Source organism: Kogia breviceps, chromosome 1 (assembly GCF_026419965.1).
Source record: "Kogia breviceps isolate mKogBre1 chromosome 1, mKogBre1 haplotype 1, whole genome shotgun sequence".
Taxonomy (NCBI): domain Eukaryota; kingdom Metazoa; phylum Chordata; class Mammalia; order Artiodactyla; family Physeteridae; genus Kogia; species Kogia breviceps.
The window spans coordinates 103,572,714-103,596,907 of NC_081310.1; the positions used below are offsets into that span (position 1 = coordinate 103,572,714).

The 24,194-nt window shown below is 37.4% G+C and overlaps 1 protein-coding gene across 1 annotated transcript in view; it reads right to left on the reverse strand.

Moving 5' to 3' along the window:
- Positions 1–24,194, reverse strand: part of DPYD (dihydropyrimidine dehydrogenase) — an 817,352-nt gene that overhangs the window by 94,694 nt on the left and 698,464 nt on the right. The window contains exon 20 of the mRNA XM_059043609.2: positions 13,815–13,994. Within this exon, the coding sequence (XP_058899592.1) occupies positions 13,815–13,994 (180 nt within the window). The remainder of the gene's footprint in view (positions 1–13,814; positions 13,995–24,194) is intronic.

Sequence of the window (24,194 nt, forward strand, 5' to 3'; positions counted from 1 at the left end):
GTGTCAATCTCAGTTGAAAATGTTTCAGCTTTCTTAGCATCAACACTAGAAGAATTTAATTAACCCACTGAAACTTTCAAAATGATAGTTAATGCATGTAAGAAATGAGAAATCTGAAACGTAGGGGGAGAGTGGATAAGTGCTTAACCTCCCACAAGCTGATGCCTGCCACCCTCAGCCTGCACTTAGGCAGCCCATGAAAAGCCTTGCTGCTCTGTGCAGCCTCCTAGACTTTGCCATGAAACCTCTGGCTTGCACTGTCACCCCTCCAGAGATGGAGAAGGTGGAGGTGGCAACCACTGCTGTCACACTCCCCTGGTCCGCAAACAAGGTCAGCTTCCAGCCTCTAATCAGCTCCCATCCAGCTGCTCTTATGTTTTTAGTAGGTGGGGTTGGGAGACCAAGGTCAGAAAAGCGCTGTTGGCAGTGACATGGTTTTTTGCCCACTGCTGCTATTACATTAAGAAAGCAGCTGGTGAGATAATGTATGCCAAAGTGCTTTGTAAATTATAAAGTGCTTATATAATTGTCAGGGATAATCACTACTGTTGTTTTATTCCTAGGTTGCAGGAAGAGCACTGAACTGGGCTACTGGGTAGCAAAGTCCACCAGAAAGCTAGAGAGATGGGCGTGTGGGGTCCAGAGGGGGGTCTTGGTGAGAGTACAAATTTGGATGATAACAGCAAGGAGATTAAAATTGGCTTCTGGGTCTGATGAGCACAGACAGTAATAGAAAAGCCATGGACAGGGGAATGTTATGTGAGGGCCAAAAAAGGGGAGGGGTTCTAAAAGATTAAGTCCAGGAAGCTTCTCTTCAGACACAGAAATGTTGTTTGAGCCCAAGCCTCTGCCATACTTTCAGCCTTAGCTTGGGCCCTAGCCTTTCCACACTTCCTAGACCTTAATTTCAGATTATTTTGGAAAACATTCTCAAGTTCCCTGCCACCCCTGCTATTCTGTGCATATCTCTATATCACTGTAATTATCATACTATATTATATAAATAACTCTTTAATTGCCTAGTTTCCACACTAGTCTGTGATCCTTTTAAAGAAGGCAGCATTATAATACCTGGCACATACTAGGTGCTAACAATTGTTTGCTTGATAAAAAGTAAGTGAGAAACTAGGAGAAAAGAGTGTTCAAAAATCAAAGAAGAAATTTCTAATAGGAAGAAGTGGTCAATTGTTGAATGTAACAAGATCTAGTAAAGACAAGACTGGAAATTACTGGGTTTGGTGACCACTAAATCACATAACTTGAACGAGAGCATTTCTAGTGATTTGGGGGGTGGGGATGGATAGAAATCTAATTTTGATGGGCTGGAGATAGTAAAGCAAGTAAGGAATGAGAGACAATGAGTAGAGATGATGTTTTCTGGAACCTGACCTGTGAAAGGAAGAAAAAATTCAGACCCTGCTATTTATTTTTCTCAACAATCCTATGGGATACCTATTGTTATCCCAAGTTTTTAAACAAGGAAATGGTGGCTAAGGGGAAAGTATGTAAGTTGCCCAAGGCCTTACTACTAACAAGAAAGAAGCTATGTGAAAAGCATAAACTCTGCTCAGTTTCATCAGTTGGATTAAGCCAATGGTGGGATCTCTTCACAATAACTTATTTAAAACCAGCTACAAAGCAGGAATAAATATTTTTGCTGTATGGTTTGGAAACAAGGCTATCTGGTATCTTCCGGCATTTTGCCAAGAGATCAGGCCCAGGGTGGAGTGATGTAATGGAAAACTGCATTATGGTACCAGCTGCCAGCACGTGGAAAGAGGTGCAGAAAAGGAAAGTGAAGGTCACTAAAGAGGAGCTCTTCCATTTTACAATTTTCAAAGGGCTACAGAGCTATCAGTCCTCTGGCCACAGCTACAAGTTATTTGCAATTATGTATTAATCCTCACTGGCTGGTTGTACTCTGGTAATAATCATACTTGAAATGTCAGTGACTTAACACAATAAAAGTTGATTTCTCACTCATAAAAAAAGCCTGTTGTGTCTCTGGATATCCTCAATGTGGCGGCTCAGCAATCTAGGCCATCCATTTTATGTTGCCACTTTCTCAACATGAGACTTCAGAGTTTGCTATGGCAAAGGAAAGGGAATTTAGAGAATTGAGTGCCAGCTGTGAAATGTTTCCACTCAGAATCACATGCCACATTTCACTCACATTGCATCAACGAGATCTAGTCACCTAGTCATATGAAGCATCCAAGAGGCAAGGAGGTTTACTTCTCCTACAGAACAAGGAAATATTAGTGAGCCCCACCAATGCTGACCACAAACTCTGAGGGTATGAACAGAGAAGGATAATCTTGCAGGCTTGTTCTATACCTCAGTGAAGAATGTATACAGTAGTCCTGGGATAATTCTATTTTCTTGGGAGGCCCGGATTACCACAAATGCCATATGTTTACTTTCATTAATTTCACTTGGGACCTACATTAAATGTAAAGAAACATTTAGGCAATATTTGGTAACATTTAGGCTCCAAAAGATAACCAGCTTGATAGCCCTGAAAGGATGGGTGACATTCTATATCTCATTTGGAATGGGCATATGCAGAGAATAATTGAAAGCAGAGGATCTAGAGAAGGTTCTCCAGTTTGAGATGAAATAGGATAAAATTGATAAGCAGGAAAGACAATAAAAATGCTTTAAAGATATATGGCAACAGAGGTTCAGGAGGCATGGTCTTGACGTGGTTTGCCAGGAACAATCCACAATAGATTGGGCCAGCATGGGAGTGAGGCTTCAGGGCACTTCCAAGTCTATGAGGCAACTTCACAGACAGAGCCTGAAGCTGCAAATCAAAGAATTCTCTAGGTAGCATTAGTCGCGTTCTCTGGGCAGGTTGTAGTCACAGCTTCTCAAACATATTTCTAGGGGTCACTCGTGGCCATGAAGCACAGACTAATGTAGAGCATGGATTTTAGACACTAATAAGATTGCTTTCCAATATCTATACAGCATGAAATGGAGGGGATATTTAGAAATTAGGTGGTTAATTAGGTCAATATGGCAACCAAACAGAGTAATTGGGTTTCTAAGGAGAAGAGGAAAAGGGATAGATATTTCATCTGGATATCTAAATGGCTTTAGTTAATTGGGAGACTGCCAATTATTCAGAACAATTGAAGATATCTTGGCCTATCCTTCCTAAACTTCCAGGGTTTTGGTAATGCTATTCAATGGCAGTTGCATGCATATAATTTCAAAGGTAAAAAAACACAAAACCAAAACCAAAACCAAAATACAAAACCAAAACCAAAGAACTATGGTTTGTCTTGTTTGATGTTTTGGGGGAGGGGGTAAATCACATCCTTCTTTTGAATTTCAAATAGCAGATATTTAATTTTTTTCTCAAATCTTAGATTAGTATAAATTGTCATAACGCTAAATATAATTAGAATCTCTGTTGACTCTTTGCATTATCAAAATGACTCCTTTGACTCCTTTAATACCAGAATATTATATCTTGTATATAATGCTCTGTTTATGCAAGTGGACAGTGAGGTTAAACAGAGATATGACAAATGCCTATTTTTTTCTCAGGGGAATCTCAGGGGCGTAGCTCAGAATTACAGAGAAATATTTTGCTTTATTCCATAAAATCAGGATTAGGAACAAAGCTAGCTGGTTTGTGATAAATGTTCACTGATTTTGTAGAGTTCTTAGGAGGGAGGATAGGCTATGAGTTTAAGGATAGTATTTGAATTCAAATTTTATCTTACATGCTTATACTAATGGTTTCTTTACAAATCCTCAGTCCCCACCCAGACAAGAAAAATCCTAATTTTTTTTCCTGGCTTAAAAGTACCATCAGAATTAATGTGGGTAACTTGTGTTGAAGATGAAAAGCACTTTTACACAAGTTCTAAGTATATAATTAATATTAATGAGGTGCATTCTGATTAAAGTAGTATATTTGATGAAGTATGAGGAATTATACTGAACCACTTACTTTCATGAAAGTGACAAAGGGAATACTTTCATTTGTACTTGGCAATTAGATATCAATTTAATGAGTGAGAAGAAATAGGGACTCGTAACTTTTAAAAGCATGATGGAATGCTGGCAATAGTGAAAATGTTGTATGGCTTACATTTTATTTCAGGCACACAGTGGTGGACTGCAACAAGGTGGGTAAAATGGTTACAAATTCAAGAGCTCATTGCTGCCCAAATTCCTAAACCAGTCAAGCTGTCAGTGCTCTGCACTCCAGGAAGTGCAAAGCCATATCATGCAACATCTTTCTGTGTTGGTGCCCATGCAGGCATTACCAATTGATCACATACCTCTATTGGGCTTGGCTTTGAGTTAGAATTCTCCTCTACAAGGTGCTCTCAGTAATTGCCACCAAATATCAGAGTTCCCCTGTGCAATGAACCCACTTACCCCTGAGATGGGAGAGAAAACAAGCTGGGAAGGTTTACAGGGGCACAAACTATTCTGGTTATAAGCAATGCAAAACTATCTTTTCCCATAACATGAGAGACTTCTACCAGCATCTCCTATAATTGTTGATATTAAATTCTGATATAGTTACTCTGATTTGGCAACAAAGTATGCCCCTCCCTTTCACCTATTTTAGGACCAATGATGAACCATTCATGCTAGTTTACTGCCAAAACCCCAAATTAACAAATTTATCTCCATTTTGCTTGGAAAGCAAACATTTCTGATTTGTTTAGGAGCTTTCTTGTGTGTATGAAAGGGAGTGCTTCAAAGGACAAAGTTGCAGGCTTTTAAGCAGATCAAACAAAACTAACCTAATAAGGGCATGTTATCAATAGAAAACCAAGAGAATGTATAAAAATAATGTCTGAGTATCAGCTGGAAAATCTACACAGAAGATGGAAGAAATCCACTCATAAAGCATTGCTCAAATGTTTATGCTTACCCTAATGTTATCCATATATTCTGGATACAAATATATCATATATCCAAATTACTCCAATCTATCTATCTATGTTAGAATTAATTATAACAATAACTGCCATGCATTGAATGCCTGCTATGTGCTACATACATCATATATACGATTTCTGGTCCTCACAAAGCACCCATGAAATCAGTATCATTATCTCACTTTGGCATTTCAGCAAAGGAGAACTGTAGGATTCATGTGGTTGGCCCAAGTTCACCCAGTAGTAAGACACTGAGGTGGGATTCAAACCCAGACCTGCTGGACTTCAAACACAGTGCTCTTTTTACTACAGCAGCACATTGACTCCTTTGTGGGATTCTTACACATTAATGAGCTGATGAGACACTCAGGACTACAAGAGGGGGATATCAAATCTTATCCAGCATTTTTGCTTATAAGTAGGAATAATCACCATTTATAACAGGTGATTGCCCTATTTTTAAAGGATACTTGGCAATTCAGCATTCTACCTAAGATACTACTCAAACCATCTGATGATATTTAGAGATGTAGATAAGTCCCCATAATATCTATGCAGTAGACTCATTTGGTAATTTTGGAAAGTTTGAATTTCCAGGAACTGATGCTTTGTTTTTTTTGCCATGTTCTATGAAATGAACTAAAACAATAAAAAATATTTAGCTTCATGCAATCAGTCATAGAAAGCAATAATATTGATTTCTATTTCAATCATTACCCAAGTAACTGAAAGAAATGTAACATGTCATCTGGAACTTCTTTAACTGTATAATGTATCCCCAAAACATAACTGCAGGGACAAAGCTGCAATGAGAGAAAATAGCATGGACGAGAACTATGAGGCCATAAGATGAACTTGAAAGAAAACGGCTTCCATCACCTTTACCCTCTCTTTTCTGAGCTAGCCGTGCAAGTGATCATGGATGGGAGTTCGCTGCAAGAGCCCACGGGCTCCCTCACAGTGGATTTTTCATTGGAAGATTCCGTGTACTTGTTGATAAGATTAAATTATTTCAAATCCAGTTTACTTTCATAAAGTATTACATATATTTATTCTGGTCACAAGTTCTTTGTGAGATATAAGTATTATGGATATTTTCTCTCATTCTGTGACATAAATTTTCATTTCCTTAACTTGCCTTTTGATGAGCACTTGCCTTTTGAAGTGCAACTTATCATTTTTTTTTCTTGTATGGTTAGTGCTTTTTGTATCCTATCTAAAAATTTTTCCTTATAAGTAAATATATTTACTTATATTTTCTTTAAAAATTTTATAGTCTTACTTTTTACTTTTATATCTATGATATATTTAAAATTACTTTTGTGTCCTGTGTGAGGAAAGTATGAGGTTCATTAAAATATATCTATATCTATATCTATGCTTAACCATTAATTCCAGCACCATTTATCAAAAGGACTTTCCTTTCTCCATTGGATTGCTTTAGTGCCTTGTCAAAAATCAATTGAGTGTATACGTGTGGGTTTACTTCTGGACTTTCCATTGATCTATTTGTCTATCCTGACACTAAAACACACTTGCTTGATTACTGAAGATTTATAGAAAGTCTTGAAGGCAGATAGGTCAAATCATCTAAGTCTGTTCTTTTTCAAGATTGTTTTGGCTATTCTTGCACCTTTGAAAACCAATGTAAATTTTAGAATCAGTTTATCAACTTGTACAAAAATGTGTGTTGGGATTTTGATTGGGATTGTCATAACTCTACAGATCAGTTTGGAGAGAACTGAGATCTTAACATATCTCTCCACTGATAGTTCTTCATTAATTTTTCTCAACAATTCTTTGTAGATTTCAATGGGTGGCTATTGCATATATTTTAATTTGTTCCTAAGTACTTTGTAGTTTTTAAATGTCATTGTAAATGGCATTTTAAAATTTAATTTTCTGATTGTTTATTGTTCTTGTTGTTCATACATAAATACAACTGACTTTTGTATATTGTCTTCTGTCCTGAAACTTTGCTTAATTCATTTATCGACTTTAATAGTGTTTTTATAGGTTCTTTAGGATGTTATATGTACACAATATTACTATCTGCAAATGAAAACAGTCTTAGTCCTTTGTTTCCAATCTGGATGCCATTTCTTTCTTTTCACGTCCTTATTGTACTAGTTAGGACCTCCAGTATAATACTGGATATATGTAGTGAGCATAGACATTTACTCTTAGTTCTTGATCTTAAGAGAAAAACTTTATTTTTTTTGCCATTACATATGAAATGAGCTGTAGAATTTTTGTACATACCCTTTATCAGATTGAGGACGTTTCCTTCCACTAGATTGCTTAGGGTTTTATGATGAGTAAATGATGGATTTTTTCAAATGCTTTTTCTGCATCTAAGGACTTGTACTGAGAACATATAAAGAACTCCTAAAGTTTAATTAAAAATAAACTCAACTTCTAAGTGGACAAAAGATTTGAATAGACACTTCACAGAAGAAGATATATGGATGGACAATAAGGACACAAAGAAGTGTTTAAATCATTAATTTCCAGGGAGATGAAAATTAAAATTGCAATATCATACCAATGTACATGTACTAAAATGTCTAAAATTAAAAAGACAGAGGATACTAAATGTTGGCTGGAAGAACCGAAATACCCATCCACAGTTGGTAGCAGTGTAACATGGTACCACCACTTTGGAAATCTGTTTATAGGTTTCTTATAAAGCATACACATCACCTTATGACTCAGATATTACACTCCTGGGTTTTACTCAAGAGAAATGAAAATATGTATTCACAAAACCAGTTATGCCTGAATGCTTATTTCAGATATATTTATAATAATGGGAAAGTGAAAACAGCCCAAATGTCATTTTGAATAAATACACAAATTGTGGTATATTTATACAATAAAATATTTTTTACCAATAAAAAAAATGAATTACTTATAACTCCCCAAATCATGGATGAATCTCTGAAACACTGTGCTGAGTGAGAGTAACTACACACACAAAAAACATACAATGTGGAATTCGAATTATATGATGCTAAAGAGTCTGAACAAACTAATCTATGTTGACGGAAATTAGATTGTGTTTGCTTCTGGTGATGAGGAGGAGGGAGAGATAATGACTGGGAGAGTGCAAAAGGGAATCTTTGAGGTGTTGACAATGTTCTGTATCTTGATAGAATTAAGAGTTGCATGGGTATATCATTTGTCAAAACTCATCAAATGGCTTATTTAAGACCTGTGTTTTTAAAGACAGACCTTTTTACTTTATGTAAATTATATCTCAATTTGGAAACATAAAAAGCATTAAAAAATAAATAGCATGAAGACATAAAACTTTTATAGTTGTGGGCAAACAGGAGATACCACTCTTCTCTTCTGAGATTGTTATTATTAGAACTTTTGTGATGGTCATGCTTATGACATTATATATTCCTTGTGGATACTTCTTTGTTCTCTGTGTTGGATAATATACCAGAGACAAATGAATAGATAGACATCTACATATCAAACACCATAACCAGATAGCAGTAGTTTTACAAAATCATATTACTTTTGGTTTTAAAAACATGAGAATGGGGCTTCCCTGGTGGCGCAGTGGTTGAGAGTCCGCCTGCCGATGCAGGGGACACGGGTTCATGCCCCGGTCTGGGAAGATCCCACATGCCACGGAGCGGCTGGGCCCATGAGCCATGGTCGCTGAGCCTGCATGTCCAGAGCCTGTGCTCCGCAACGGCAGAGGCCACAACAGTGAGAGGCCCGCATACCGCAAAAAAAACCCCAAAAACCAAAAAAACAAACAAAAAAAACCACATGAGAATGATGCATCTGGTCATATAGATGCACCAATTTTGGTTTCTATCATCAAAATAAAGCCTTGTTTTATGAGTCATTATACAAGTACCACGACAGTTTCTCTGATTTTATCCTAATGAAAGCTTTTTAATGAGTACACATTATGTTCACTTATTAATATCACTGATATGTATTTCATCATATTTTAATACCTACTGAAAGTAATTTGGCACATTTACTGTTTTCTTCTAATATGCCTGCTATCTTTGAAAGGGCCTGGCTGGAATTTTAATTATAAATTTGCTTCCTTTTTTCCTTCCAAATAAGGACACCACAGATAGTCTGTGCAACTTAATTCTATAAACATGTAGCATTGTGCTAGGTGCTTGAAAACTCAAGCGTAAATAAGACATGATCTCTGTTTTCAAGATGCTCATAATGAGCTCAGCGATGGACAAGAAGTAATGTTAACTAGAAGATAATGTCAGAACTGCAATAGCAGTTATATGAACAAAGGGTTGTAGAAGGAGTGACAATTTTCCCAGAGGGAGAGGAAGAGAGTCATAGATAGCTTCACAAAGTAAGTGACATTTAAGATAGATCTTAAAAAATAAAAAAGAGTGATCAATATATCATTCATCAATTCGGCTATCACGCTGTTGCTCCTACATGGTAGATACTGGGGCAGGCACTGGCACGCAGTGTGTGGTCTGGGCCCTAAAGAAACTTATACTCTAGGTACATTTTGCCAATCCTAGAAGGAATGCAGGTTGCTCACTTGCCACTCTTTCCACTCTGGCTTCTTTCCATTTAATTTTACTAAACTAGACTTGTACACCAAAAGGAACTTTAAGTTCAAAGTTATTATTTTTCTTTTTACATTTTTTCATTTCTGAATGTCATGGGAAAAGTGATGGCTTGATAAGTCATTGACTACTAATAATTAGTTCTACCACTTAGCTGTTTTCTTACAGCATTGATTTATTCATTCAGTTACTTATTCGAGCATCATTTATTAAGCCCTTTCTGAGTATCAGTGGGTCCCCAGGAATTGGGATACAAAGGTGAAGAAGACTGTCTGGTAGAAGAAACAGAGATGCAAAAATTCAAATGCTGTGTGATACTGGTTGCAACTAAGGTTGAATAAGAGAAGGAGAAATTAATTCTGGTGTAGAGGTCAGAGAATAACTCAAAGAGAAGCAGATGCTTTCATTACTCTTTAGTGAACTGGAAAGACATTTCAGATGTAAGGAACAGCATGTGAAAATGAATGCAGAGCCCAAGCAATCAGTAGTGTTGTCCTGTGCTGTTTCCCTTTCAAAGGCTCTTGCTTAGGAATCCTTCATCTCAGGCACAAAGAAGTGAAGTCATTTCCTCCCATGCTTTCTGACTGTAACATTTTCGGTTCTAATATTGGAGCATCCAATTTCTTTCATGTTTCTCAAGCAAATAATCTCCACATAATTCTTATTTCCACACCTAAAAATGCCAAATACTAAGTTTACTTTCTAATGTCACTAAAATATATACTTTGTCTCCAACTCTAAAGAAGAATTTGTGGATAAAGGTATAACTGCAGCTAGAGTCTCATTTAAGTATTCTTCATGCTTTATCTAAAATACTGGGGGCCAAACGTAGCTCAAAACGCAGAATTTTTTTTTTGGACTTTTGGAAAGAAAAATGGTACACATACTACCTTTTCCCTAGCACCTACAGCAAGGTGTGGTGTGGCAACCTGGACTTCAACACATTCGTCGCTCTGCAGTAAACACATAAGTGTTCACTCTAAGAGGAATAAATAAAGATTACAAAAGCCTCACATCAGTTCAGGCCGGGTTTGCTGCCAAATGAGTTATGTGAAACATTTGGTTTCAGAGCTTTTTGGGTTTCAGAAGTGTTAATGAGAGATCACAGACTTGTATTGTGGTTATCCTCATTTCATAGTTTTGGAAACAGATTTAGAGAGATTAATTAACCTGTCCAAGTTGCTTAGCTAGTATAGTAAGGAAGCATCATGGAAACCTAACAGTCTTACTAGGAACTCTGTTGGTAACCACTGTCCCATACGTAGCAAGCAAACACTTCACTTTTATTAAGTCGCCAGATTTTCACCAGGTAGAAGAGGGGATTAAGGTAACTGAGTATACAATAAAACTGCTTTGCTACCGATGCGCCTCCTTTTTGATGATACTGTGAATAGCCTCCCCTTCCTTATCCTCACAGACTTCCTCGTTGCTGACTGTCTGCGTGGACTCTGGATGTCACGCTTTGAGAACTGTATCTGTCCTTACAATTCTTCTTGCTTACATGTCTTTGACCTAGCTGCTGAACTAACTCCCTGCCCCTGGTTCCTCAATGGGTATTTTCAACCACTGGCCGTTCAGAGCCCAGTGTGCTGCTTTTCTGGATTTCCTCTCCTGACTCTCTATTTCATTTCTCTTCCAGCTCGAAATCATTTCTTACCAGCTTTCTCCCTCAAGAGAAGCTTGTGTTGTTCCCATTGCTAACTTCTCAATCTCTGACTATATTCGGTTGCTATTCTTGCCTTCATTCTTCTTGGCAATGTGGATCCTTGTATGCTTCCATCAGAATCAGGTTGTTAAAATACAGATTCCTGGACTCACCTTTGACCAATGAAATCAGGATCTCTAGGAGCGGAGCCTGGGAATCTACATTTTCATAAGCATGCCACATGGTTTTTAAGCACCAGGACTTGGAGATCAATAGCTTTGTGGTATAGCAGAGCTGGTGATTGCTCTTCCTGTGGGATCCGCTTTCATGTTTGCAGGAACGAATTTATACAACTTGCACCGTAAGACCAGAGCAAACCATACATGCCTGACTTCTTGCTCTTCCAAAATCACATGAAGAAACATTGTTTGCGAAGTTTAATCAATTTATACGTGAGGTATGCATTAGGGAGACTATATTAAATATACTAATTACGTATATTAAATATACTAATTACTTGGCTCAAGTCTCATTTTTCCTCCGTCTTCAAACACTGTACTGTAATTCGTTTCTTCTAAATTTCTACTCTAATATATTCTAGCCTGACCTCTGAGCGAAAGATGAAAGAGAGTAACAATTGTACTTTCCAAACAAATTTTTCCTGTCTAAAGAAGCCAGCTACTTCCAGCGGGGCTTTCTAAAAAGGGTCTGCAACTTCTCTTGTCCCTTTAGCATGAAAACAGGGTAAGAACCAGCATCCTATTCTTTAGCTAATGAGAATATAGTATGAATTATTTTCAAAGACGCACACACACACACACCTGCAACACTAGGAAGGAACAGCTAGGAAGCCACAGCGCTTTGATTCACTATTAGGGATATTAACCTAAAGGGGATAGTCACCTATTGTTTTGAGTCATGTCAGACCTCACCAGAGACTCTGGAGCATAGATCTATTACCAGACCATCTGCTTGTTCCTAAACTTAGTGCTGAGAAATGAATTGCTAATATAATCACATAGGCAAAATCTTTTTTTTTTTTAACAGATGATAATGCTGGAAATTACACTTATGATTTTGATGAAGGCTGGACTTACTAAAATAAAGTCTGAATCTAGATTCAAACTATCAGAAAATCAATTTCCACTTAAGTCACTGACACAAGTGTCTCCATCATTATCCATCTTTTATTTGAATATGTAAGTTTTTAAATGAGTGTGGAAGTCTTTGAAAGACAAAAATGGCACAGTGCAATGCAGCTACTTCCATTTCAGCTTGCAGGGTGACTGCATACATTTGAGACAATGCTTTTATAGACAGTCATAAACTATCAAAACTACCATGTCAGAAACAATTGACTTGATACATTTATACTGGATGAGTGTAAAGTTATTTGTAATTTTTTTTTTAGTTATGAACAATTTTAGGATATTGATGGCCATTGATAAAGGCAAGAACACTCACTGTCTAAATACTTGCAGACTCAGTTTATGATAATATGACTAGTTACGCTAATAATGCTGCTTAGGCACAGTCTCGCTAATTATAATATTATAAATATTAATGTCACCCAGGCTTTTTGTTTGATTGCCACTCATGGAATCATTCATCACGATATTTTCCTGGAATCCACACTGTAAGATTTTATTTCTTTCTCCCTTTTATTTTTCATCACTGGACTTGCAGGGATACACATTATTCTCCAAGAAGCCCTTATTTTTGGCTATCTGTTTGGAGAGGAATAGTGATATTTACCATTAAAACTAGCCAAATGTAAATTGTTATATGATGTTTCTCTTATTCTTTCCGAGTCCCTAACCCTGCCATCCAAGGCACAGTACCCAGGGTTTTCGTTTTCCATTCTTTTTCATGTGACCTGTTTCAAGTTAAGATTCATTTGAATTATTAAATGCTTCCTTAAAGAATCTTTTTACTTGCCTCTCTTTTCTTAAAGTTAATTATTGATGTAGTGACAAGCTGAAAAGACTAAGAATTATAATTTTTTCCTCCCTTCATTCAGGACTCAAGAAACATCTTCTGACAATGGTTATCTATGTAGAATAATACAAAGGAAATACAAAGGCGAAATGCTGAATGTTGTTTTAGAAAAGATTTGCTAAAATCACTGTATTATACAAAATGTAAATGTAGTGTATATTTCTCTGAAAATAGCAGTTAGTGAGAAAGTTGGGACATAACCTTTTGAGCCCAGGTTTAACCACACAGCAGAAGCAGTTACAAAAGATACTGATTAGATTTTAATTTTAAAAACTTCATCATATTATTCAGGGCTGCAGTGATTTGATTGTCTTGAAAATAGAAAGGTAATGTTATAATTTCCAGAGCTTGTTAAAGAATAAAGAAATCTCCAGCCTCCCACTGGAAAGAATGCCAGTCATCACCACAGTAAGCAAGAATTTGGAGGCACTTTACACTATAAACTTCAATCTTTTTCTTTTATATGACCTTGTGTTATACTGGTTTCATAAAAATGTAACGCAGAGACCTATCATAGAGTTGTAATCAAGCCTCCTTCAGAAGGATTCTACAGCAGAAATCACATCAAATGGGCACTGTGTTTCCTCTGTTAGTGAGATGGTAGGAGGGCAAACAAGACCTGAAATAGAAAGTGAAAAAGGCAGAGTTCTCAAGGACAACCCAGGAGAGGTGGCCACATACCTTTCCCACGAGTTCAGCAATGCGAGGAACTGGTTTGCCTTTCTGGTGACTCTCGGTGGGTGGACTCTGCCCGTCCCAGTCTTGTAGCTCTTCAATGCTTTGCAGATAAAGCAAGGCTTTGAGGCCAGTGCAGTAGTCTTGAATGACAGTGAAATCCTGATTCTGAACAGCACTGCATACCTAGAACAGGTGGAGCAACCAAGTAAAAGTCAAGCTAAGAGCTAATTCTCCAAACAGCCTCACTTTTCATATAGTCAACACAATTTATTTTATGTGCCAGGCACTGTTCTAAGCATGACAGGTCAGTTGTTGCCTGGAGGGGATGGGAGTGGTAGGGAGGGAAGGACTATAAAAGGGACGAGGAAACTTTCAGGGACTGTGAGTACTTTCATCAGCTTGATATGGTGATAGTCTCACAGGTATACACATATTTCAAAACATCAGACTGTACACTTTAAATATGTGCGGATTACTGTATGGCAGGTATAGTCAGTATGGCTGTAAAAAATTAGGTCCAGGGGCTTCCCTGGTGGCACAGTGGTTGCGAGTCTGCCTGCCGATGCAGTGGACACGGGTTCGAGCCCTGGTCTGGGAAGATCCCACATGCCACGGAGCAACTAGGCCCGTGAGCCACAACTACTGAGCCTGCGCGTCTGGAGCCTGTGCTCCGCAACAAGAGAGGCCGTGATAGTGAGAGGCCCGCGCACCGCGATGAAGAGTGGCCCCCCGCTTGCCATAACTAGAGAAAGCCCTCGAGCAGAAACGAAGACCCAACACAGCAAAAATAAATAAATTAATAAATAAACTCCTACCCACAACATCTTCTTTAAAAAAAAAAAAAAATTAGGTCCAACCAGAAGAATTTCCCAGGAGTTAAATTTAGCACAACATGAGAATGGACATTTTAACTCTCTCATTCTCCCTCCGTTGAGACGTGCAGCCTGGACGTGGTTCTCATGCGAGAAGGTGGTCCTGCTGAGCAGAAGACCCATCAACTCATCCCTCATGTACCACTGCCTGCCTCTTTAGCCTCATCTATCACTGTCCCCCTTTGTATTCACTGTGCTCCAGTCACCCAGGTCTTTCCTCTTTTCCTCGAATTCGCCACATTCTTTCTTTGCCTTAAGACCTCATAAGATCTCGCCGGCTAGAAGGTCTTTCCCTTCTACATATGGCTAACAGCCCAGATTCAGTCTCATGGGAATTATCACTTCCTCAAGGAGGCCTCCAGGAGCCCAAAATAAGTTAACACCTTCTTTAGCTCAAATATTTTTGACTTCTAAGTTTTGCAAGGTTATTTGATTGAAAGCTCCCTCCCCCAATAGACTGAAGCTTCAGGAGGGAAGCAGCTATTTTATTTTGGTCAACATATTATCCCCAGTGACCAGCACAGAGTTTGTCATTTATTCTGCTCTTAATAAGTATATGTTGAATGAATGCGTAATTTAGAAGAGATTTTTAAAATTTGAGTGACATTTCCTAGAAAATAGAGATTTAATACTAGAGTTAAGGAAGGTTGATTCTGAGAAATTAGGATCATTCAAATAAAAATATACTTGAGAGTCTGTGTTAGGATTGGAGTTAGAGCTTGAATTTAGTGGACTTAGAGAAACACTCCAGGTTGATTATTTACAAAGATACTTCTCCAATTTTGATACCATACATAGTCTCCAGAGACTCATTTACAACTGCCAGTAGGACCTCCTCCTCATATGGCCCATCATCACTTCAAATTCAAAATTTACCACATAGAATTCAACACCTCTCCTCATTCATATTTCAAGTCAATCCAAAGAAACAGGCATCCAAACAAAACTAAGCAAAGCAAAACTCACTTCTATCCCATCTTCCCAGATGTTAAATTCTTAGCATATATCATAGTTGCTGGTGATTGCAGACAATAAAGAAAAACCATGTCATACATGAATGTCAATGAAGAAATACCTGAAAATAGAATAAATCATATTCTATTTCAAGTTCTCTTAAAGCCTTCCGAGTCTTTAATTAATACATTTTATTGCCATCCTCATGCCTAGTGCACTACCTGATACCTAGCTATTGCTAGGCTGGTTGAGAAAATTTACTGAAAACACACTAAGGGGTTCCAGAATAGGGAATGGGAAGTAGATAGAGACAGAGAAAGGGCAAGAAAAATATATACCTAAGAGTTCACAGCAAAAAGTGGTAGTGATTTCATCATATATATGAAAAAGAAGGCCAAGTGTGGAATTCTGGGAATATGAGCATTTAAAAGGAAGGCTAAGGAAGACCATGAAGGACACTAAGCAGAAGAGATACAAGACAGCATAATGGAAGATGTCAAACGCTGCACGAAGATCAGTAACATCAGAGGTGAAAAGTGATGGTTAAATTTACCAATCAAAAGACTTTAGCATTTATGGGGGAGAAGCTCTGCAACAGGGCAGAGGCCATCTTATAGTGAGCTGAAGAATGGATGAGGATCGAGGACGTGACGATATGAAGACAGACTGCTCTGATGAGAAGTTTTGCTCCTACTAAGAGAAAGAGGAGAGCTAGGGGTATAAGTAGGAGAATTTTGTATCTTATTTTTATAAGGATGGAAATAGCTATGTTTTAGGGGAATGTGGACATTTTATATTTCAGAATAGGAGAGAATGGCTTCTGTATATTAAATTTCTGTCAAAATTGGCTGAATGATGGCGTGGTAAGAAGAAAACAATGTAATATCTAACATGAGATGAGCTCTTACTATGGGCCACACACTCTGTTAAGCACTTTTTAATGTATTGGGTTGTCCAAAAAGTTCATTCATGTTTTTCCATAAGGAAATTATATAATTTAGTCCTCAAAATAACGCTGAGGTAGGTTTAATTTTTAGCCCTATTTTACAGATGAGGGAAGTGAGATGCAGAGACTTGCCCCAGGCAGGCCACATGGTTAGAAAGTGGATTATACTGCATAATTCATGACCGTGCAGTCTAAGGTGATGAAGGTATAGACATTCACGAAGGAAAACTCTTTTCACGTAACTACAATTATCTTTTCCATGACCCAAACACATGTATATATAATTTTAAATGATCAATTATCTTCAACCCACATATAACTATTGTTTTGAAAAATAGATACTGCTAGATAAAAATTGTCAATGTCCTCCTGTTTTATTTACTTCTTACTTGTACAGTATGAGTAAAAACAACAAGGTAAAACCAAAAAGCAGAAATAAAAACCTTTCATTTCCTATTGTGAAGGGCTGTATGTTACCACAGTGCAGGAAAGAACATTGAATAACCACTAAATACAGACAAGAATATTTTCTAGGAAGTCCATTTATATCACATAAAAAAATTTGTTTCTCAGGAGGAACAATTTAAGCATTAATTAGGCCTGTTATAACTTTCTTAGAGTTGATTTTCTTTTCAGAACAATTATAAAGAACATTATAATTTCCTCCACAGGATTTCTTTTTTAACTGTAAAAGTCAACTGATGCTTTACTTAATCTTCTTTGTTCACTGTGATATTCTGTTTTTTTTTTGTAGTATATGTTAATGGATATACTTTTACTATAGTCTTAAAATAGTTCCCCATATGAACATAAGAAATCAGATTTTGAAAATCACATCATGTCATGTAATTTATGGGATGTTCACGACTGCTGTGAAAACCTGCTGCTAAAAGGACTCTAGATACCCTGCAGTGTATGAATAGACAAGTTGAGTCTCAGTCCTCCCTAACTTTTCCAATGAGAAGATACAAGAGCCACTACTTCTCTTAATCCACAAACATGGCACAATTTGTATAGAGTAGACTCAGCCAAGTGGTGCTGGAGTGATCACAAAGCAGACTTGTGTATTTTAACTATGGAAGAACATGTGGGGCTAAAGACTAAAAAGACTCCCTCTTTTCCCACCCTCTTGTATGCACTTTACCCTATAGTGCTAGTGTTTCACATAATTGGGAGCTACACTGAGCACGTGAAGGGGACACAGAACTTGAAGAGGGAGGAGAGGCTACCAGATGGCGACTGAACATGGCTGGGAGGGTGTGATATGCTGGAAATCCTGGACGCCACCATCAGGCATGGGTGTCAGAGGGGACCACTTCAGATATGTTTCATCATCAAGCAAATGTCACACTATTTATATACCTTCCTAAAGTGAGTAATTTACCTTTTACTATCCATAAGATTAAATATTAATTTTCTGATAGAATTTCTGATAACAGAAGCTTTCACATTGATATTTCTTTGAAAATTTTAATATATATATATTATCGGAGGGTCTTACTAAAATGCAGATTCTGTTTCTGTAGGTTTGGAGTGAGGTCCAAGATTCTGCATTTGTGACAAGCTCCCAGGTGGTGCTGATGTCACTGGTCTACACTTAGAAGAGCAAGGATTTAAGCACTGGCGGGGATGAATCTCATCTTATCCTGAAATGCTGTCTGCAAAGTAAATTTCTTCCAAACAAATAATTTCTTGATTTTTACTATTAGACTGTAGCAACACTTTCATGGCCCTTTAAAGCAGCACTACTTATGATAATAAGTCACATCTGAAAAAGAGAGTAATTTTCTGATGAAATAGTAATGAGACCCAAAATAAACTTAGGATGCAAGCACACCACTGGGAACAGAGCTTTGTCCGTGGGATTTGATGCTCAGAAAATGGATTTGCTCAGAAAGGTGCCTCGCTCTTGCCTAACCTACACTGAGGGCTTTATCTCTATCTCAAAGGCAAATGGTTCCTTTTAAAACTCCAAACGTGTAGCTGCTACTCCTAAATGGGTGTATTTTATATGACATCTCTTAATTGTTTGTTTAACAGCTCTGATTAGGACTCTTAATAGCTGTTAACATGTTTGCTCAGTATAATTTGTAAGTTCTTTATGGTGAAGGCTGGTTTATCTTTCTTCGCAGCAGGGCATCAGGTGCCATTATAAGGATCATTGCCACCATTAATTATTTCCATAAGCGTGAATCTCCCTAGAGTGAGCTGTTCTAAATAGGGGCCCTTGGATTCTCAGCGGGACCAGCCCTGTGCAGGGGCTGAGTAGGTGGTGACCCCCTGTGTGGCATGTTTTGAGGTGTGCTGTAAAGCTCCCGTGGCCACCGAACAGTCTCCTCTAGAGGTCTGACACAGTGCCCTGAATTTTCACTTTAGGTGCAGCCACATTTAATTGAAGCCTGTCTATGTAAAGCAATTGTAAAAATACCTGGGAGGTGACAGAGGGTTGAGGGGTGCTATTCCTTTCTCATTATTTCTCATTAAATGAGATTAACCATATTAATAGTAAAGTACCTATTTATGGTGATTTATATTATAAAAATCTCCTTTACATACATTATTTCTTTTAATACTCCGAATAAAACTATGAATTAGGCAGGGGAGAGGATAGTATTTTTACATTAACAATGGAAAGAGCTTGGACTTGAAGGACTATTTCTTAAAGTCTAATTGAGTGGTTTTTATGCCATATCAAGTAGTATAGCCTAGGGGTTAAGAGCATACATGTAGAAGTTTGGCAGAATCAGGTTTAAACTGCATCTTAGCTGCCTAAGTATGAGCAACTTTCTTCACTTAAAAATGGAGATTAAATACTTAGCACACAGAAGAGTAAAAGGCAACGTATTTAAGTGCATAAACTAGTAGCTAGCACTTAGTAAGTAAGCTAAACTGGCACCAAAAATAAATTTCATAACATGAATAAATCATTAGAGCATGAATTAGGCAGAATATAATTTTTTAAATCTATACTTTTTGGGTCTAATGAAGTAAAAGAAGGTCATGGATATTATTTTTATTTACATTAAGTAATGCCCTCAAAAAAAGCTCTGGTCTTGTTGTCAGAAGACATGACTGAGACCGAGCTCTGTCCTTCAGCACCTGTGTGACTGAAGCTAGTCTTTTAGCTTTTTGATTCCTCCTCTCACATCTCCCAGTCTGAAAACAGTGGATGATGATAGCTAATTCATTACTGTGAGGATTAAGTTATCTCATGTAGGTGGAACTGCTGTGGAAATTATAGTACCATTCAGACAGAATGGTATCAAACCTCATAGCTATTATCAGGTAATCTAGAATTTAAAGGGCCTGGTGGAGGTCAAAATGGAAACTTTTGCCTGTAAAGGAAAACAAACTCCTTGAAACGTAAAAGACAGTGTACTAGAAAACTAGCAAACAGAATTCAAACTGGATTAAAAATACTAATCCCAGGCAAATAACTTGGCCAAGAAGAGTTCTATAGAAATAGAACATTGTGGGGCTGGCACTTGTTTTTGTGCAACAGACTAGCACCTCTTTCAAATGATATTTTGAAAATGTGACAAGGTTCTTAAATAGAGATCTTGAAGTATCAGACACGACTCAGATGAACCCATGATCACAATGATTCCTTTTCATTTCTTACCACATAGGTGGACAAACTACACTCCAGGTCTCAGAAATGTGTGCCACCAGACTGTAAGCAGTAAAATACAAGTTTACATTTTAAGTCCAAAGTAGTCTCAAAGTTTCTGTACATTCATTAGTAAGAGGGATACTTGAGAGTAACCACATTTAAGCAAAAATGGAAATTCTGCAATGCTTATAACATTCCAAAATATCCTAATAACACAGTCTTATGTGGCTGGAAGAAGTTCAAGAATATTCCCATGAAACGAATCATAGATGAAACACTGAATAAGGAGGATTATCCATCCAATTCTTAAAAGATTTCCCAGAAAAAGAAGAAAAAAGTGATCCTATGATCTCTCTTTACTAATCGCTTTTGATAAAGGGTTAATCTGTTTAAGCAATGTAAAACACCTGCAGTATTTTACATAGTGCTTTATTGTTTTCAAAGACAAAAGGGAATTTAGACATTTTTCAAACCAGCCTCCTTGTTTCACAGCTTAGGAGTCCAGAAAGGTTGAATGAACTGTCCGTGGTCACACAGGTGGAGGCAGGGCTGGCCTCCCCACCTGGTCTGAAGCTTTTGGGCTAAGGCACTGCCTTTCAAGTGTCATCACTTAGTCCATACACCAGTTCAGAGAGGAAGACGGAGAAGGTGCTATTAAATGTTTAGTGAGTGAAGAAATGGAAACTAAACATTGAATGTCCCAACTCAAAAGATTAGTAGGTGGTTGAGTCAATGGTCAGATTCAGATCTTCTGACCTCTGCTTTTATCTTATCTCTCTAAATTCCGAAATCTTAAATGTAATGTGTCTTCCATGGTTCAATATGCTCATATTTATAATTTTCATAAGAAGAAGCACATTATTGAACAATGATTTCAAATTTATTATTTAATGAATAATGGCAGAAATCCAAAGATTTTTAAAAGCATCCTAAAATAATTGGAAGACTACTTGAAGTTTTACTACTAAAACTGGAAAACAGACCTCTACTGTTGTTGGATGAAAATGCAGTTTCCAATTCCATCTGTCCACACCCACTGATTAAAAACATCAGATCTTCCGAAGGCATGGAATCAGTCATTCCTCACTGAATTGAGTTCTGACCAGTACTGATAAACATGTATAAAACTACATTGTACCTTTGAAACCAGTGTACAATACATACCGTTAAAGTAATAATTCAGAATAACAATATCCCCTGTGAGGTTTTGGTACTACATAAACATGGTACTGCTTACTAGAATTCATGAATAAAACACCAAAATTATGATTTTATAAAGCTATAGGTGAAAAGACAGCCCCTGGAGATACATAGTACATAGGGAGCTAGATAGGGGTATATTTGCATATCCACATAAAACCACAAATCTTAGTAGTTCTGTCATATTAGTTTCCATTTGTTGGAGCTGTACAACATCAAAGTTGTGATGTCCCTATATACTGCATTTAGCAGTAATGTAATGGACTACGTGAAGAAATCAAAGTGAGAGTTTCTAAGTAGTTTCCTGGCAATTGAGACAGCAGGCTCTTTCATGTGCTCTGTAACTGTAGCAGTGCATTGATTTAAACTCCTTCTGAGATCTCAAATGCTTTTATACTCTTAGGTCTCTCAAGCAGCTTTTTTTTTTCAAAGTGATAAAATTCTAGCATTCAGCAGAATACCGTCTTTTTTGCCCCAAAAGGAGAGGGCTTATTTCAGCTTTGCTACTAAACTGCACAGGATCACTAAGTAAAATAGCTGTCCAAATGCCATCCTATTAAGAAATCTGGCTTTGAGTTCAGTTTTCTATGTTCTGACCACAGCAAATTGGATTGGGGAAAAAAGAACAAAAAACAAATAGCCCCACAGATGTTGTTTTTGCGAAGGTTCAGTTCAGAAAAAGCCCAATGGATAAGCAGTTAAGCTTATTAATTTTTTTCAAAGTTGTCCTTTAATTGCTACTCATTGATAAATCCTAAGGGTATAGGAGTCACTTAATTTTTGTTTCGTATGTCATCTATTTCATTGTTGATTACATTCCTTATCCTCTTATCTAGCCTTTTAAATTATATATTTTCTGACAAATTCTAAGTATATGAATACCTCTTTTTTTCCCAATCAGGAAGGAATTTTAAGGAGCTTGAAAGGCTACTTTTCAATGTCCATCTGTGGTCATTCCCTATCTGATTAATTCCTTAACCCACATTCAGCTGAAGACAGACTAAAGAGAATAAAGTGTTTCCAAGGTATTTTATACTGAGATTCAGACCACATTTTGCCAACCAGAATATATTCATCTATTCTCCAAGTACTTTCTTACAGGCAGCACAGGCAATGGGCCACACCCTCGACTATTATTCAGAACAGCATTGTGGGACTCATCTTCTCACTTGTACTTTGTTGATGACACAACTTGACTGAAGATGGCCTGGACTGATTAGTCAAAGGGATGTGCCCTGCAGGTGAGATTGCGTCTGTCTCTTTCCTTATATCGTCCTTAACAAAGTCAGTTCCAACTGGATTCAGATCTCAATTATGACCTGAACCAAGAAATAATAATAGAAAAGAATCATACAGACACAGCACCGCTGTCTGCCTTTTATGAGGGGCTAGAGATAAAATGGTGAGCCAGGCACAACATGTAGGGCCAAAGAATGGTGACTGCTTATCTGCCTCCTCAAAGACATTGCTGTTGATGGCCATGCTTCCCCACAGACATAAATACAAGACAAAAATAACTGAGGCAAGGCCTGGAGTCTTCTGCACATCAGGGTCTTATGTAGCCCATTCTTCAGTTAGGGGCTATGGCTGAAGTTTGAGGAAGCTTGGTCCCTTTTGCTTCAGAAGCAGTAGGATTTTTCTACTAAAAGAAAGAATCTCACCATCCTGGGCTATTGCTGTGGTGCAGCATCAGTTACCACAGTAATTTTCAATTACTCTGCAGTAACACAGGTGGTGGTGCAAGGGTTTCACAGAGCATTGTGCAAGCTCAGCACCTCCCATGATCAAAGTGGGGCAAGAAAAGGAAACTAAATATCCAAACAATAGCTGTCAGATGACTAAAATCCATAATTTTAGGCAATCTCTCTTTTTCAACAGTCAACACAGCTGCAAAAACTTGACTTACAATATCATTTACTAAAATACCACATGGGGTTTGGATGACTGAAGGAGAATAAGTCATAATGCCTAGAAAGGAAATGTCTATTGGGCAAATTATCCCATGGAAAATTTTTTCTGGACCTTGAAGCTGGATAAAGGTATGTGGTTATTCAACAATATAAGCAGACATTCATCATTCCAAGAAAAAAAGGACTATTTGCCTGCAACGAGAGAAATGCTATTAATGTGAAAATAGCATCTCAAATAATACTGTCCACCTCTTAACTCAAAGCCCTCACAATTCAGTAGTTGATTTTATGTTTAATATATTATTGATGAAAACACAAATTTGTGAGAGTAGTGTGTAGCTATTATCAGTGAGTCAAGAATCTTGACTGAGTTGCTGATATAGTCTGGGACAAACAAGTTAGACAAAGTTCAGCTGATTGAGTGAATACTTACAGAGTTAAGTGCTATAGAAAAAAACCCTACCAATGTTCAACTTAATATACTGAAAGCACTCGTATACACCGAGGGAAGGCTGGAGAAGCAAAGCAAAAAGGTTTGTATTTTTAAAAAGATGTGTTCTTTTTAAACATTAAAGACCTAAAGACAAAGAACGTTAAAGACTTGTTCTTAATTCCTTTACTATACAGGTAGAAAACATGAGGCTCACAAAGTTGTGACTTTGTGGAAAGACCAGGGAAATAAATTGTATACTAGGTCTTTATCTTTTAAATTAATGAAGACCAAGAACCTGAAAACAAAATGCCTGGTTTTCAAGCTTCCACAAATGGATCGCTGGAATATGGTTACAGATGAATGAATGCAATGACCAAACAAGTAGTTTTATTTCTGCATTTCTCACTAAAAGGGCACATATTTTATGATTTGTGAGTATGAGAGTTAACCTGAAG